The sequence below is a fragment of the Oreochromis niloticus genome, linkage group LG6, assembly GCF_001858045.2.
Source record: "Oreochromis niloticus isolate F11D_XX linkage group LG6, O_niloticus_UMD_NMBU, whole genome shotgun sequence".
In the NCBI taxonomy this organism is placed as follows: Eukaryota; Metazoa; Chordata; class Actinopteri; order Cichliformes; family Cichlidae; genus Oreochromis; species Oreochromis niloticus.
In genome coordinates this window covers 1,975,398-1,992,135 of record NC_031971.2, presented here as the reverse complement: position 1 = coordinate 1,992,135, position 16,738 = coordinate 1,975,398, and the positions used below count along the sequence as shown (strand labels likewise).

The 16,738-nt window shown below is 43.2% G+C and overlaps 2 protein-coding genes across 7 annotated transcripts in view; one reads left to right on the top strand and one right to left on the bottom strand.

Annotated features, from left to right (window-relative positions):
* The window catches only part of glur2a (glutamate receptor subunit 2A), a 123,221-nt gene that overhangs the window by 60,461 nt on the left and 46,022 nt on the right, over nt 1-16,738 (top strand). For all 6 annotated transcript variants that reach the window (XR_003220294.1, XM_005457612.3, XM_005457610.3 and 3 more), the window contains 1 exon segment: nt 11,504-11,751. Coding sequence is in view for 5 of the 6 variants with exons in the window: in XM_005457612.3 (XP_005457669.1) it covers nt 11,504-11,751 (248 nt within the window). In the remaining variant the exon portion in view is untranslated.
* Nucleotides 2,396-8,644, bottom strand: LOC106096957 (uncharacterized). The gene is made up of 2 exons (XM_019360454.2): nt 8,585-8,644; nt 2,396-4,506 (listed from the first exon to the last, which is right to left on the bottom strand). The coding sequence occupies exon 2, from the start codon at nt 4,496-4,498 to the stop codon at nt 2,429-2,431; it is 2,070 nt and encodes a 689-aa protein (XP_019215999.1). The 5' UTR covers nt 4,499-4,506; nt 8,585-8,644; the 3' UTR covers nt 2,396-2,428.

The window sequence follows — 16,738 nt, the reverse complement described above, 5'->3', positions numbered from 1 at the left end:
TTTCAGGAAACACTGTTAAATGTTCAGTTTCTATGCCATATGTTAAAACAAGATCTAGAGTGTGATTAAAGTGGTGGGTGGGTTCTTTTACATTTTGAGAGAAGCCAATTGAGTCTAATAACAGATTAAATGCCATGTTGATGCTGCCATTTTTAGCATCTACATGGATGTTAAAATCACCCACAATAATTATTTTATCTGAGCTGAGCACTAAATCAGATAAAAAGTCTGAGAAATCAGAGAGAAACTCTGTGTAAGGCCCAGGTGGACGATAGATAATAACAAGTAAAACTGGTTTCTGAGTTTTACAGCTGGGGTGGACGAGGCTAAACATCAGGCTTTCAAATGAATTAAAAGTCTGTCTTGGTCTTTCGTTAATTAATAGACTGATGTGAAAAATTGCTGCCACACCGCCCCCTCGGCCTGTGCTTCGAGATTTCTGGTAGTTAGAATGACTCGGGGGTGTTGATTCATTTAAACTAACATACTCATCCTGCTGCAACCAGGTTTCTGTAAGGCAGAGTAAATCGATTTGTTGATCAATTATTAAGTCATGTACTAACAGAGACTTGGAGGAGAGAGACCTAATATTTATTAATCCACATTTCACTGTTTTACTCTTTGGTTCAGATGTGGATACTGTATCGTTCTTTCTTTGTGATTTTTTATGTTTAAGTTGTTTATTGCTGGTTTTTAGTTTGTTTTTTGTCTGTTTGGGAGCTGACACAGTCTCAATGGAGATGGGTTTTTGGGGGGGGTAGCAGGAGGAGAGAAGCTGCAGAGAGGCGTGTAAGACTGCAACTCTGCTTCCTGGTCCCAACTCTGGATAGTCATATTTTGGGGGGTTTAATAAATTTGTCCATATTTCTAGAAATGAGAGCTGCTCCATCCAAAGTGGGATGGATGCCGTCTCTCCTAACAAGACCAGGTTTCCTCCAGAAGGTTTGCCAATTATCTATGAAGCCCACATCGTTTCTGGGACACCACTCAGACAGCCAGCAATTTAAGGAGAACATGCGGCTAAACATGTCACTCCTGGTCTGATTGGGGAGGGGACCAGAGAAAACTAGAGTCCGACATTGTTTTGGCAAAGTTACACACCGATTCAATATTGATTTTAGTGACCTCCGATTGGCGTAATCGGGTGTCATTACTGCCGACGTGAATTATGATCTTACTGTATTTACGTTTACCCTTAGCCAGCAGTTTTAAATTTCCTTCAATGTCGCCTGCTCTGGCCCCTGGAAGACAATTGACTATGGTTGCCGGTGTCTCTAGCTTCACATGTCTGAGAACAGAATCACCAATTACCAGAGTTTGACCCCCGGCGGGTGTGTCGCCGAGTGGGGAAAAACGGTTAGACACATGAACAGGTTGGTGGTGTACCTGGGGCTTCTGTTTAGGACTATGCTTCCTCTTCACCGTCACCCAGCCGCCCTCTTTCCCCAGCTGCTTGGGGTCTGCCGGGGAACAGCTAGTGGGGCCTATGCTATCTTCGGCTGCACCAGCTACAGGGGCCTGGCTAGCTATGGGTGAATGAAGGGTGCGAAGCCGAGTCTCCAATTCAGTAATCCTGGCCTCCAGAGCTGCAAATATGCTACATTTGTTACAGGTATCATTACTGCTAAAGGAGGCCGAGGAGTAACTAAACATCTGACACAATGAGCAGGAAAGTGCAGGAGGGACAGGTGAAGTAGCCATGGTGCTAACGAGTCGGCTACGAGCTAAGCTAAGCTAGCGAAACAGTAAAGAGACAGTGAGTGAATACTTTGGCTATAAATTAGGTAGTGAGTACACAGAAAGGGTGATTCAGATGAAGCACGTTAAGATTATACTATGAAAAAGGGATGTATCAAAAGATTTAAATTAAATTGCTAAGCAGAAAAGCTACTCAGAAACACCACTGTGTTTGAGCAGGAACAGGAAGTGATACTGTACTGGCCTCGTAGAACCACTTTCTACTATCCAGGAGTTAAACACCTCCACACAAAAGTCACTGATGCCAGAGTGGGTTTAGACTTTGCTTTATATGGAAGGTGTGAATCTGTAACAACAAATACAGTGAATATGAGTGTCAAATTAAAATAATTACTTGAGGAGCTGCGTGACCAAGTGCTAATGCTAACACCAAACAACTGTCTACAACCATAAATTAGCACACGTAATACAGCATCTAAGTAACTGCTATTAATCAACATAAAGTGCCAAACAATAATGCATACTCACAGGGAATGCCTTTTTATCAGCCTTTCACAGCATAGATCACATTAATAAGTCGATTGTCTGAGTCTTTTACACTTCCCCTGTCCGCACACACACCATGCCTTTCTCTTAAAGGGCCAGTGCACTAACCAAACAAAACATGTACAAATTTGACAATAGTCAGAACACTCCCCGCCTGGTATCTTAGGGATACCACAGCAGATATCTAAACATCACTAGATAACAGAAAAACCATTTCAGAAATGGGTCTATAATAAGTCTTAACATTTCCCTTGGAAGCAACTCTAACTTCGGCCTTTCTGATGATTCCATCTTCACTCGCAACTGTCTTTACTATTACGCCCATTGGCCACTCATTTCTTCTTGTTTGTTTGTCCTTGAGGAGAACGACATCTCCCTGTTTAATGTCAATGTTCTTGTGGTGCCACTTTTGACGAATTTGGAGGCTGTGCAGATACTCCTTGCGCCATCTGCTCCAGAAAGTGTCTGCAAGGGACTGAACCCGCTTCCAATGGCTTCTGAGCATTTCTTTGGGTCCTACATCATCACAGATGGTGGGTACAACTCCAGTCTTTTGTGTCAGCAGCATCGCCGGTGAGAGAATGTGAGGATGTTCTGGGTCTGATGATACTGGCAACAACGGTCGTGCATTTAATATAGCTGTGACTTCTGCAAGAAATGTGGTCAAAATCTCATGAGTGAGTTGAACATGACCAGTTTGCAGCAGCATGTTATCAAGTATTCGCCGTGCTAAACCAATCATCCGTTCCCATACTCCCCCCATGTGGGAAGAATGGGGAGGATTGAAAACCCAGGAACACTTCTGGTCCTGCAGAAAGTGTTGCACTTTGTCTTTCTCTGGTGCATTTGTGGCCATCTCTTTGTGAGCACCAATGAAATTAGTGCCGCAGTCCGAGCGCAGTTGTTTTGCGGGTCCTCGGAGGGCAAAGAAACGCCTCAGTGCGTTAATGAAACTTGAAGAGCTCATCTCCTCCACTACTTCAATGTGGACAGCCCTTGTACACAGGCACGTGAATAATATTGCCCACTGCTTTCTGTTTGCTTGTCCCCCTCTTGTTCGCCTTGTAGTTACTTCCCATGGGCCAAACATGTCCATGCCCACGTAAGAAAAGGGGGGCTCAACTTGGAGGCGATCTACAGGCAAATCACTCATTAATTGCTCCTCAAACTTCCCTCTCAGCTTCTTGCATGTCACACATTTACTTATGACTCTGCTAATGCATCCTTTCCCTCCTACAATCCACAAGCCACTTTCTCGGACAGCGCCCTCTGTAAAATGCCTGCCTTGATGGCTTACTTTCTCATGGTGGTGGCGCACAAGGAGGGTAGTGATGTAGTGACTGCCTGGCAAGATTACAGGGTTGGTGTCTTTTACTCCCAGCCCCGCACGATTAATGCGACCACCAATTCTCAGCAGATTGTCACTTCCAATCACAGGGTTTAGTTTTACCAGTGGGCTGTTTTTAGGGAGGTTCTGTTTTTCAGAGATCCGCTTTATCTCGTCTGCATATGTTTCGAACTGCACATTTTTAATGATCATTGTCTCTGCTTGATCTAACAGTTCTGGGGTGATGGCCGTTTTACAAATGTGCCATCCTTTACAGTTTGGCTCAACGTTTGATTGTGAAAAGCATTGTGCGATGTGAATCAAGTTTGACATGGTTTTCCGAAGTGAGCACCATGTGGAGAAACGCTCCCAACGTCCTGAGCCCAAAACTTCCTTTGTTATGTTAGTGCAAAGCGTCTTTACCTCTGGGCATACCTCTGCGTCGTTGTCTGGGTCCAGCAATTTGTAATCAGTCTGCTCTAGATGGATGTATGAAGGGCACTGGAGAAACGCTGGACCTGTGAACCATGTCGTGTGTTCTAACTCAGCAGCTGGAACTGATCGTGAGCCGTGGTCAGCAGGATTCTGGTCGGTCGTAACGAAATGCCATTGCTCTGGAGTAGTTGACTCTCTAATACGACACACATGATTGTTTACATAGACATAAAAACGTCTGGATTGGTTATGAATATAACCAAGAACCACCTTGCTGTCTGTATAGAAACTAGTTTTGTCTATAGGGTGATCAATCTCTTCACATATGACCTCTGCCATTTCAACCGCCATTACTGCGGCGCAGAGTTCGAGCCTAGGTACAGTGAGTTCTGGCTGTGGAGCGAGTCGTGCCTTACCTAGGGCAAACCCAACCTCTGTCTTGCCATCCCCAGTGGTGACCTTGAGGTATGAAACTGCACATATTGCCTTCATGGACGCATCTGAAAAGACACAAAGTTCTACACATTTAGCCTGTGACAGTGACATTTTAGTGTAAGTGCGTGGAACATTGACTTTGCTGAGGCATTGGAGGGACTGTTGCCATTCTATCCATCTGCCTTTCAAATCCTCTGGGAGAGGTGAGTCCCACTCTGTTGTCTGTAGCGACAACTCTCTTAGAAGCAGACGTCCTCGAACGGTGACTGGGGCCAAAACCCGAGCCGGTCAAACACACTGTTCACAGTTGAAAGGACTCCTCTTCGTGTGTATGGCTTTTCAGCGTGAGGAATGTGAAAAGTGAAATAGTCCTCCATTATATTCCACTTTACTCCAAGACTGCGCTGATCTGGGAGTTCATCCTTGAACAGGTCCAGATTTTGGAGATCCTTGGCTCGGTCTTGAGGTGAGAATGCGTCCATCACTTCAACCTTATTTGATGCTATTTTTAAGAGGCGAAGGTTTGAGTCTGCTAGCATGTCTTGTGTCCATTTCAGGAGGTCGATAGCATCATGTTCGGTGGGAACAGACTTTAAAGCATCATCAACATAAAAATCACGCTCAATGAAATGGCGAACATCTGACCCGTATTTGGCTTCTCCCTTTTGCGCAGCCCTCCTCAAACCATATGTGGCTACAGCAGGCGAGGGGCTGTTTCCAAATACATGCACGCACATCCTGTAATCCGCGAGCTCTTTCTGTGGATCATTGTCTTTGTGCCAGACAAACCTCAGTACATCTCTGCAGTCCTCGCGCACCAGGAAGCAATAGAACATCTGCTGGATATCTGCGGTTACTGCAACTGGATATTTCCTGAATCTCACTAGCACGCCTAATAGACTGTTGTTCAGATTGGGTCCTGATAACAGCACTGTGTTGAGCGACATACCTTCAAACTGCGCGCTGGAGTCAAATACCACTCGGATTTGTGACGGCTTTTGAGGATGGTACACTCCGAAATAGGGCAGGTACCAACACTCTTTGTTCCCTTGTAATGGGGGTGCAAGCTCCGCGTGCCCATTGTCCAACATTTTCTGCATAAAGTCTATCAGGTGAGCTTTCATTTCTGGGTTTTTGTCTAGAGTTCGTTCAAGTGACTTGAGGCGACTGAGTCCGTAGCGGCGATTGTTAGGCAGCAATGCTCTGGGCTGGCGGAACGGCAATGGAGCCACCCAGCTTTGTGACTCATCCTGGAAACACTCATTGTCCATGATATTCAGGAACTGCAGATCTTCCATGGAGGGTGCAAGCTTATTGTCATCCTTGGTCTGGCAGAAAACATTGTTTCCTATAGTTCTGTTTTGTGTTCCGTCCTTTATGTTTGAACCACCAAGTACTAAGTGTCGATTTAAGAGACTGGTGTCTGGCTTGACAGTAAAGTGGCTTTTGCACGGGGAAAAATGAGTTGGTCTTCCATCCGATAGAACGTGAGTCTTAAAAGTAGAGACTTGGGAAGGCTTATGAGTATTGCCTAAGCACACATCTCCTATTATCACCCAGCCTAAGTCCAGTCTCTGTGCGTATGGTGCATTGTGCGGACCATTGATCTGACTGCGCACTTTATGAACTCTCAAAATGTCTCTTCCAAGCAACAGCAAAATGTCTGCACCACTGTCCAAGGGTGGTATTTTGTGTGCTATGCCTTTGAGGTGACTGTGTGCGTAAGCCGCGGAGGGAGTGGGAATTTCCTCTCTTTTGTTGGGAATCATGTTGCACTCGATTAACATGGGCAGCTGAATAGCGAGGGAGCTATCGATTGCCTCTATCATATACCCAGAGGCTCTTCTGCCAGAAGTGAGACCTATGCCACTGCATGTCTGGAGGGTGTATGGCTCTGTCTTACCATTAACCTCGAACATGTCAAAAAACTCAGAGCGTGCTAGTGAAACGTTACTCTGGTCATCTAGCATGACATACATTCTCTGGCGTTTACTAGGATCGTTGGCAGGATAAACGTTAACCAGGCATATTTTTGAGCAAGATTTCCCAGAAAATCCTTCCCCACATACCTCAGTGCAACTTGAAACAACTGCAGTCTCTTGTAGTTCTTGTTTCTCCCCGCCGTGACTTGCTGGGGGCTGAAGAGCTTTGGGAAAGCGAAGAACATCTGAATGCAGAGCTGTTGGGTGCTTATCACTGTTACATTCAGAGCATTTGATTTCTGCTTGACAGTCGCGAGCTACATGTTTGTTAGAAGCGCAGCACTTGAAACAGATGTTGTGTTGCTTTAATATTGCCTTTCGTTCCTGAATTGGCTTTTCTCTGAAACTTCTGCACTGTTGTAAGGCGTGAGGTTTGTTGTGCACAGGACAACATTTGTCCGGTCCTTCCTCAGATATGGTTTTATGCACTGAAACTGACCTACGGTTGTTGCTGTAACCATCTCCAAGCTTGTCCCTTTTAACTCCAGAGTTGCAGGTTGACAGCAGATTGAAGCTTGGATCGTTGCGTGCCTTTGCTTGTGTCTGTATGAACTGTAAGAAGAACGTGAATGGAGGGAAGGTCACCTTGTGCCGCTGCTTGTAGTGTGAGCCTTCCATCATCCACTTGTCTTGTATCCCATACGGCAGCTTATCCACAATGGGAGTGACACCTCGCGCTGTATCGAGATAGGAGAGTCCATGCAAGTACCCTTCTTGTTTTGCTGCATTTATTTCCTACAACAGATCACTCAGCTCTCTTAGTTTTTGATTGTCTCTGGGCCCTATTTTAGGAAATTGATCAAGTTTGGTGAAAAGAGCACTTTCAATGGCTTCTGGCGACCCATAGATTTCTTCTAGCCTCTCCCAGATTAGCTCTAATGCCACAGCTGGGTTTGTTATGTTTACAGCTTTAATGCGATGTGCATGCTTGGTAGATTCTGGGCCAAGTGATTTCACAAGGAGGTCGATTTGTTCAGACGCCCTAAGCTCTAGAGTGTCAATGGCATTGATGAAAGATGACTTCCAAGATAGATAGTTCTCCGGCTTGTCATCAAATTTGGTGAGTTCAGAGGTTAACAACTGACCTCTCATTAAATATTTGGCAAGCTCATTAGAGTCCCTAGAGGAATTTGGATCTGGAGGGTAGTACTGAAAACGTCCAGCAGAGGGCAGTGTAAACCCTGGTGAGACATGGCTGAGGTGCTGCTGATAGTTAACAGAGTGTAACTGTTGTCCTTGCCTTTCAGGTGAGTAATGTCTTTGATCAGGGGGTCTGAGGGAGCCATAGTCCTTTGGTGCTGAGGGCAGTTCATCCGGTGACATGTCCGGTGGCTTAGGTCGATTTGCATACTCGCCTTTTTCAATTTTGACGTCCTTTGATTTGACTGAATCACTGCATGCCTGATGCATATTGACATAGTCTGTAGTTCGCTCATGAGAACTCTGTGTCTCCTTTGGTAAGCTCAGGTGCTCATGACTCATGTCAAAATTTGCAACAGCAGACTCCAAGACAGCTGCTTCAGCGGCTGCGGCCTCAGCTTCACTTTCTTTTGCTAGAACATCAAGCTTTGCATCTAATTTGGCTCTTTCTATTTTAAATTCAACTTCCTTCTTTGCAAACTCAGCTCTTTTTTGGGCAGCTTCAGCTTTAGCACGGGCAGTAGCGGCGGCTAACATTACGCTTGCAGTGGAAGAGTGGCTAGATTTCTTTGACGTTATGGATCTTACTTCATATCCTTCTTTCTCCATCTTTAAGCTGGTTGAATGTGCATTTATGCTGACTTGGTGTCACTGCGTCTGTCGTGCTGGTCTGGATACAGCGTATAACAATGCAGTCTTCATCGTTGTTGTAGTGTGTCCCTTTTCACTGTACTGGCCTCGTAGAACCACTTTCTACTATCCAGGAGTTAAACACCTCCACACAAAAGTCACTGACGCCAGAGTGAGTTTAGACTTTGCTTTATATGGCAGGTGTGAAATTGTAACAACAAATACAGTGAATATGAGTGTCAAATTAAAATAATTACTTGAGGAGCTACGTGACCAAGTGCTAATGCTAACACCAAACAACTGTCTACAACCATAAATTAGCACACGTAATACAGCATCTAAGTAACTGCTATTAATCAACATAAAGTGCCAAGCAATAATGCATACTCACAGGGAATGCCTTTTTATCAGCCTTTCACAGCATAGATCACATTAATCAGTCGATTGTCTGAGTCTTTTACACTTCTCCTGTCCGCACACAGACCATGCCTTTCTCTTAAAGGGCCAGTGCACTAACCAAACAAAACATGTACAAATTTGACAATAGTCAGAACAGATACTCTACCACAAAGCAAGCGAACACCAAGTGACAGCGCCAGAATGGGAGGCTTGAGAGGCACCAAGGAAAACACAGCTGTCGGGCTAGATCTATGTCAATTAAAATTTGCTCACAACCAGAGTCCACGAATGCTTGGAGGTCTGAAGGTAGTTGAGCCTCACAGGGAGGAGGACATGGGGTTTAGCTCCACCTGAAATGCCCACCAGTACCCCCGAATTTCAAGCAGCAATGAAATGCACTGGCCGACCACAGTACAAGCACTCCCGTGCACGAAAACACCTCTCTCTCTCCTCCGAATAAGCCTGGATCGCCCCAATTTGCATGGGCTCAGCAGGCTGCTTTGGTAACGGGAACAGGGGACCGCAGGGTGGTTCTAACGGTGGAGGTGCGAAAGATGCTAGAGGACGAGGAACCCTGACCAAGGGTCGCCAACTCTGGATGCCTTTCTCGGCTTCCCTTTCCTTTAACCGACTATAGATACGCAAGGCTAGTGACACTAACTCCTCAAATGAGGGAGGCTCGTTGCGGGAGGTGAGCTGATCCTTCATTTTGTCGTTGAACGTTTGCAAAAACACGCCCTGCAATGCATACGCACGCCAGCCTGTCTCAGTGGCCACAGTGCAAAACTCGATGACAAACTCAGCAATACCTCTGTTTCCCTGCTGGAAGTTCAATAAACGTTTCACGGCGCTGCCCTCAGAAACTAGGTGAGTGAAGGTTTTCTTCAGCTCCACCAGAAAAACATCATAGGGACAAAACTTAATGGGGCGGAAAATGAAAAATGCCTGAGGTGCCGGGAGCGGGTCAGACAGGTGGTGGGCGGGGTGCAAGGGATCACCTGTGAGCTGGCAATGGCCTCTAAGGGGTGGCAGAGGTCAGCCAACTTGAGCGGTATTAATTACCCTCTTTGTCGCCTTCCTGTTGTCAGTAGTGGCTCTTGTGTACCAAAGACCCAGGCAACAGAAGCGCACGCTCTCCACTGAGGAGTGGTAGAAGTCCAGCAGCAGCTTCTGGCCCATGTTATTCTTCCTCAGGACATGAAGGAAGTGCAGGTACTGCTGGACCTTCTTAAACAGGGCATTTGTTTTGTAGGTCCAGGTCAGATCAGAAGAGATGTGGGTTCCCAGAAACCTGAAGGTGGAGACAGATTCCACCTGTTCTCCATTTATAATGAGAGGGGAGTGGACCTGTCTGTGCCTCCCGAAGTCTATTATGAGTTCTTGTTTTAAGGACTTTCAGTTTCAGACTATTTTCTGAGCACCAGCAAGTTCTACTGAATCTGTAGAATCAGTAGACAACACTCATGAACAAAGTGGTTGTAGTAGATCTCTGACTGTTGCTCCTCCTTTTCCTCTCCCTGTGCCGTCTGCTACAAAACCCACGGAGGGGTCTCGCAATCTCAGGTAGGATACTGTCGGTCCAATCCGAAGTCAAGTCCGTTTCAAGCCTGAGGCTGATGTCTATTAGTTCCTGACGACTGAAAGTGATCTGGTATTGCAGGAAGATGCAATGAAAAGGTATAAAAACACAAAAAAGGTGCACAGTAGTAGGGAGCTCTGTGCACATCCATACATGCTGCCATCTTAACACACAGTGGTATGGGTTTATCTCTGTAGTTACTACAGCTCTACACATTATTCTTGTACTTAAAACTTGCTACCAGCACACTTATTCTACATTGCTCTATTGCACATTCTCTCACTCTACAGGATTGTGTTAAAAAAAATTAGGATTAAAAATTCCACTTCATTCTCTCCAAGACATCTCCGTAACTCCATATCCTCACTTCCTCCTTGCTAATCCTCTGCACTTATTGGCTCACAAACTGTCCTCAATCTGCCCTCCTCTCTGTAACATTCTGCACATTGTTTTCAGCTCGATTTCCAGCTGCATGAACACCACCTTGCACCTCTATCTTTTCTATCTTGTGAGCACCTTTCTCCACCTTTATACCTATCTCTGTGTCCTCCCTCTTCTTAAAGTACACCAATTTTCCATAAAATCCACCACCACCTGCTGCTGCTGCTGAGTCCTGGCATGATGCTTAAATAGGGGAGACCTGATGGTTACCAGTCAACCATTCTCCCCACTGTCCTATCCATCCTCTGCAGCGATCTGTCTATGAATATATATATCTATGTTGTATGGAACCATAGCTCAGGTGGTAGAGCAGGTCACCCACTAATTGGAAGGTTGGTGGTCTGCTCCAACCATCATCTGCTGCATGCCAAATAACCCCAAGTTGTTCTCCAATGCATCCATCGGAATATGAATGTGTAAATGTTAGATAGAAAGCACTTAAATAGAATAAGCATAGAAAAAGCATTGGTGCTTGTGTGAATGGGTGAATGAGGCAAGTTGTGTGGTGGTGTTCATTGAGTGTAGAAAAGCGATATAAGAACCAGTACCAATACATACATACCAACCAGTATGTATGTACTCTGTGCCTTCCTCCATCACTTGTGTGTATGAAATAGTAAAAAGAAATTATTTTCAGGAACCTACAGTATTATAAGTTTTAACAGTTTTACAATTTAAAGGTTTAACAACATTGCCCAGTGAAGCATTATGGGAGCTAGTTTTAGAATATTGTCTTGTGAGATGATGCATCAACTCATTCAGGTTACAGTCGTACTCTCTTTACTTTCAAAAGTGCTGCAGGTAAACTCCTTTTTTAAGTACATTACAGGTTATCTAAAGTTGTGAAAATTAAGTTATTGTATATTATCTGTGTCTGTTTCTCTTTTTTAGCGTTCCAAAATCGCCTTGTTTGACAAGATGTGGCAGTACATGAAAAATGCAGAACCTTCAGTTTTTGTCAAGAAAACATCAGAAGGTGTCCAGCGTGTCAGGAAATCCAAGGGAAAGTACGCTTACCTGCTGGAGTCCACCATGAATGAGTACATCGAGCAGAGGAAACCCTGTGACACAATGAAAGTTGGGGGAAACCTGGACTCAAAAGGCTATGGCATCGCCACACCAAAAGGATCCCCATTAAGGTGGGTGGATCAGTATAACAATGCTGGCCAACCTGCACTGCCATGTACCATTCACACTACTAACCTGCTGCCTAGCATACCATCCCTCTCCTAATTCCCACGGTTCTTCTCTCTGTATATGTAGATGAAAGAGCAAATCATGCTACACTACCTTGAGCTTTAAAGAGATCCAGATTTTTCCTAAACTCAGTACCTTGAAGTCACAGTAATAACCCTGGCTGACAAACTACTTGTTATCAGGTGGTAATTAGCCAGTGTTCAAGCTGTTCCTGTGCCTATACACATAACTCAATACGGACAGATAGATTCATCCCAAGGCTTACAGCCAGCTGGGTGTCGCAGTATGCGAGTGTGATGAATGGGACACGGCAGTTAACTCGTTGTTATAATAATCCACCTACCCTGATGACACCATCTCAGTGGTTTGTATTTATTACTATGGTTACCACCTCTGACCAATGGCTAGTGGTGGTTTCCATGACAAATGGGGGATAGGGTGTTTGAATTTGGTTCCAGGTCTTAAAGAACCCGTACAGTTAGGCTCCTTTTATCTCTGAAATAAATCTGATGACAATTATAGTGTAAAACATTCTAAACAAACCTGTGCATGTCAAATTAAAGTATCTTCATATTCTGTTTTTTTTTTTAAGTATTACTTATTTTGTATGGCTGAGGCTTTTCTCCATTGATAATTTGGCTCTTTAAGGCCTGGATCAAGGGGTTTTTGCAAAGTTTATAACATAATGCTGCATTCCATTTGAAGTTGGAAGTTGGAATTTGCATGTGTGTGTTTGCATCTGTCTGAGTACGTACACACGTGTGTGTGTGTGTGTGTGTGTGTGTGTGTGTGTGTGTGTGTGTGTGTGTGTGTGTGTGTGTGTCTGTCTGTCTGTTGGGAGGAGGGAGGGCACTATATGTCACCATAAAATGTTTAAATTACATATGGACAGTTATACATAAATTAGCTTCCCCCTACAATCCCTCAGAGTTATCTCTATCTTATTTTTTTAGTATGTGAAACTAGTAGTAGTTTTATACTTTTCTTTTACATCATGATAATGTGCAAGAATTGACATCCATGTTTACACATGCAGATTAATAGCCTTTTTAAAAAGAATTGCTACAGCAAATACAACAAATGTAAATTCTTAAATTATTCCATTTATCTATTTATTGAATAAATAAACAACATTCAGCACTTTGGATAGGCCTCTATGATCAACTTAGTGGCCCTTGTATAAGAACTGCAAACCAGTATCTAATCGCCTCTTTTCCATTAGTACCTACTCAGATCAACTCACTACAGTTCACCACAGTTTTCAGGGTTTTTCCATTAGGTCCATTTCCTTTTTTAACTGCACCACATTTTTAATCCTTTTATCACTAATACTAACAATGACCCAGACGTTAAGATGAGAATCCAAAATAAAAAATAAAAAATACTTTGTTTATCCCAGATCTGTGAAACTTTTGTTTTAGTAGTTAAAAAAAACAAGTTAAACACAACAGCTATATAAGAAATAGCTTAAATAAGTAGAATGGTATACAGCTCAACAATATTTGTGTCATATATATGACAAAAAAATATTTACACTTCAGAATCAACAAAGCAAAATCAGAACAGAACCGTTTAATAAATGTAGTTAAAAAAAATCAGATGGTATTAAGTGGCTTAGCAATGCTGTAAAGTATAATGGACAGTCCATTGCAATAAAGTGTCATAGTGTGTGTTAACGGTTGTAAGAATGCGGGGTTGAAATAAATTGTTAACTTGAGAAACTTGAGAGAACAGATAATTCTCTGCTACAAGCAGTGCATTGAAGAGAGGGAGTTTGTGAAGTTTTGTGTGCAGGAGTTTTATGTTTGCATGTGCTCAGTGGCATGCTTGTGAGTTTCTTTTAGTTTCCGTGTCTGTACAACACACTGCAGATGGCTGTATAGTTTTATCTGCCCTGACTTACCTCTTTCTTCTGCTCCTTTGTGTTGCTGTTTCAGTCAGCTCTGAAAGTTGACTTCGTTTTGCTAAATGTTTTTAAAACTGGTGGAATTATTATGAATTTGTTAAATTAGCTGTTGAAGCTCCATTAATCAATTATGAAACACCAAGAATTATACTCATAATGAACACAATATACTCTAGCTTTAGTGGTATACTCACCAAAGACCACTCTAAGATTGAAACCAACTGGAAAACTAAATCTAGGTTGACCCAAAACAACATGGCATTGAACTGTAGTGGATCTGACGTGGGAAAAGCCCCAACACATACCCCAGGGATAGGGATGAAGACAGTTTGTCAATGCCTTATGTCTCTCAAGGGACAAAGAGCTCAAGTGTTTTGTGTGCTTAAATAGAAAAGCAAAGATTTGGCACTGCAATAACAATATCCACACAAAGTCCCGATTATGCACTCATTCCGATAACTCCTCCTGAAAATAATCTCTTCTAGCAGCAGCTATCAAAGCCACAACAGGCATATGAAATTATTTTTTTTACGCATTAGATTTAATGCAGTTTACAGTAAATTGTGTAACACAGACTTTTTAATTAACATTTATGTTAATTAAAAAGTCATTTATGTCTGCTGTAATGGACATTTGTTTTGGGGCTTCATCTTTTGATTTATTTGAGCAACACTAGTTAGTCCTGATGAGGACATCCTCGCCCTTCCAATGATATTTCATGTGTGTGGGTGGCCTCTTTTAACCATCACAAAAAAAGTTAAACTGAAAATTGCTTTTCTTTCTCTCTGTTCTCAGGAGACTAAATGCCATAAGGCCAGTTGCAAAGGGAGGCAAGAATACACAACAACAGAAAACCTCACAGGCACAGGGAAACAAACTATTAACAGAAACTAGAAAAAATAAAAAAAAATCACAAAGCCGAAATAATAATTAAATGACAAAACCCCAAATCACAATTCATTCCTGTGCTTTGAGTTTCATTTGAGATGTAGCAGACCATTGTGATGGGACCTCAACTTATTTGAGATACATTTATGGATATGTTCATTAATAATATAATGAAGTTCTTCTAATGAAGGAAAATATATAAAGGGAGGACTGGCACTACCAGTGCCCCAACTCTACAGGGAGTGCAGAATTATTAGGCAAGTTGTATTTTTGAGGAATAATTTTATTATTGAACAACAACCATGTTCTCAATGAACCCAAAAAACTCATTAATATCAAAGCTGAATGTTTTTGGAAGTAGTTTTTAGTTTGTTTTTAGTTTTAGCTATTTTAGGGGGATATCTGTGTGTGCAGGTGACTATTACTGTGCATAATTATTAGGCAACTTAACAAAAAACAAATATATACCCATTTCAATTATTTATTTTTACCAGTGAAACCAATATAACATCTCCACATTCACAAATATACATTTCTGACATTCAAAAACAAAACAAAAACAAATCAGCGACCAATATAGCCACCTTTCTTTGCAAGGACACTCAAAAGCCTGCCATCCATGGATTCTGTCAGTGTTTTGATCTGTTCACCATCAACATTGCGTGCAGCAGCAACCACAGCCTCCCAGACACTGTTCAGAGAGGTGTACTGTTTTCCCTCCTTGTAAATCTCACATTTGATGATGGACCACAGGTTCTCAATGGGGTTCAGATCAGGTGAACAAGGAGGCCACGTCATTAGTTTTTCTTCTTTTATACCCTTTCTTGCCAGCCACGCTGTGGAGTACTTGGACGCGTGTGATGGAGCATTGTCCTGCATGAAAATCATGTTTTTCTTGAAGGATGCAGACTTCTTCCTGTACCACTGCTTGAAGAAGGTGTCTTCCAGAAACTGGCAGTAGGACTGGGAGTTGAGTTTGACTCCATCCTCAACCCGAAAAGGCCCCACAAGCTCATCTTTGATGATACCAGCCCAAACCAGTACTCCACCTCCACCTTGCTGGCGTCTGAGTGGGACTGGAGCTCTCTGCCCTTTACCAATCCAGCCACGGGCCCATCCATCTGGCCCATCAAGACTCACTCTCATTTCATCAGTCCATAAAACCTTAGAAAAATCAGTCTTGAGATATTTCTTGGCCCAGTCTTGACGTTTCAGCTTGTGTGTCTTGTTCAGTGGTGGTCGTCTTTCAGCCTTTCTTACCTTGGCCATGTCTCTGATTTCAGCCTTTCTTACCTTGGCCATGTCTCTGAGTATTGCACACCTTGTGCTTTTGGGCACTCCAGTGATGTTGCAGCTCTGAAATATGGCCAAACTGGTGGCAAGTGGCATCTTGGCAGCTGCACGCTTGACTTTTCTCAGTTCATGGGCAGTTATTTTGCGCCTTGGTTTTTCCACACGCTTCTTGCGACCCTGTTGACTATTTTGAATGAAACGCTTGATTGTTTGATGATCACGCTTCAGAAGCTTTGCAATTTTAAGACTGCTGCATCCCTCTGCAAGATATCTCACTATTTTTGACTTTTCTGAGCCTGTCAAGTCCTTCTTTTGACCCATTTTGCCAAAGGAAAGGAAGTTGCCTAATAATTATGCACACCTGATATAGGGTGTTGATGTCATTAGACCACACCCCTTCTCATTACAGAGATGCACATCACCTAATATGCTTAATTGGTAGTAGGCTTTCGAGCCTATACAGCTTGGAGTAAGACAACATGCATGAAGAGGATGATGTGGACAAAATACTCATTTGCCTAATAATTCTACACTCCCTGTATTTACTGGGCAGCCAATGCATTAGCCTATACAGGGACGGTGCATTACCAGAAGTGTTTGAAGACAACCCAGTGATGGATAGCTATACAGCTAGACATTAAGCTTAAGCTTAAGCTTCTCCAGGCACAAAAGTTAATAAAATAAAAAATAAATCAAAGAAAAGCCTACACCAGGGGTCGGCAACCTGTGGCTCCGGAGCCACATGCGGCTCTTTTGTCCTTATACTGCGGGTCCGGGTGGTTTGGGAAAATAAATTAGAAGTATTTAGCTGAAGTGTATTTTATTTGTGTTTAGTTCTTTTT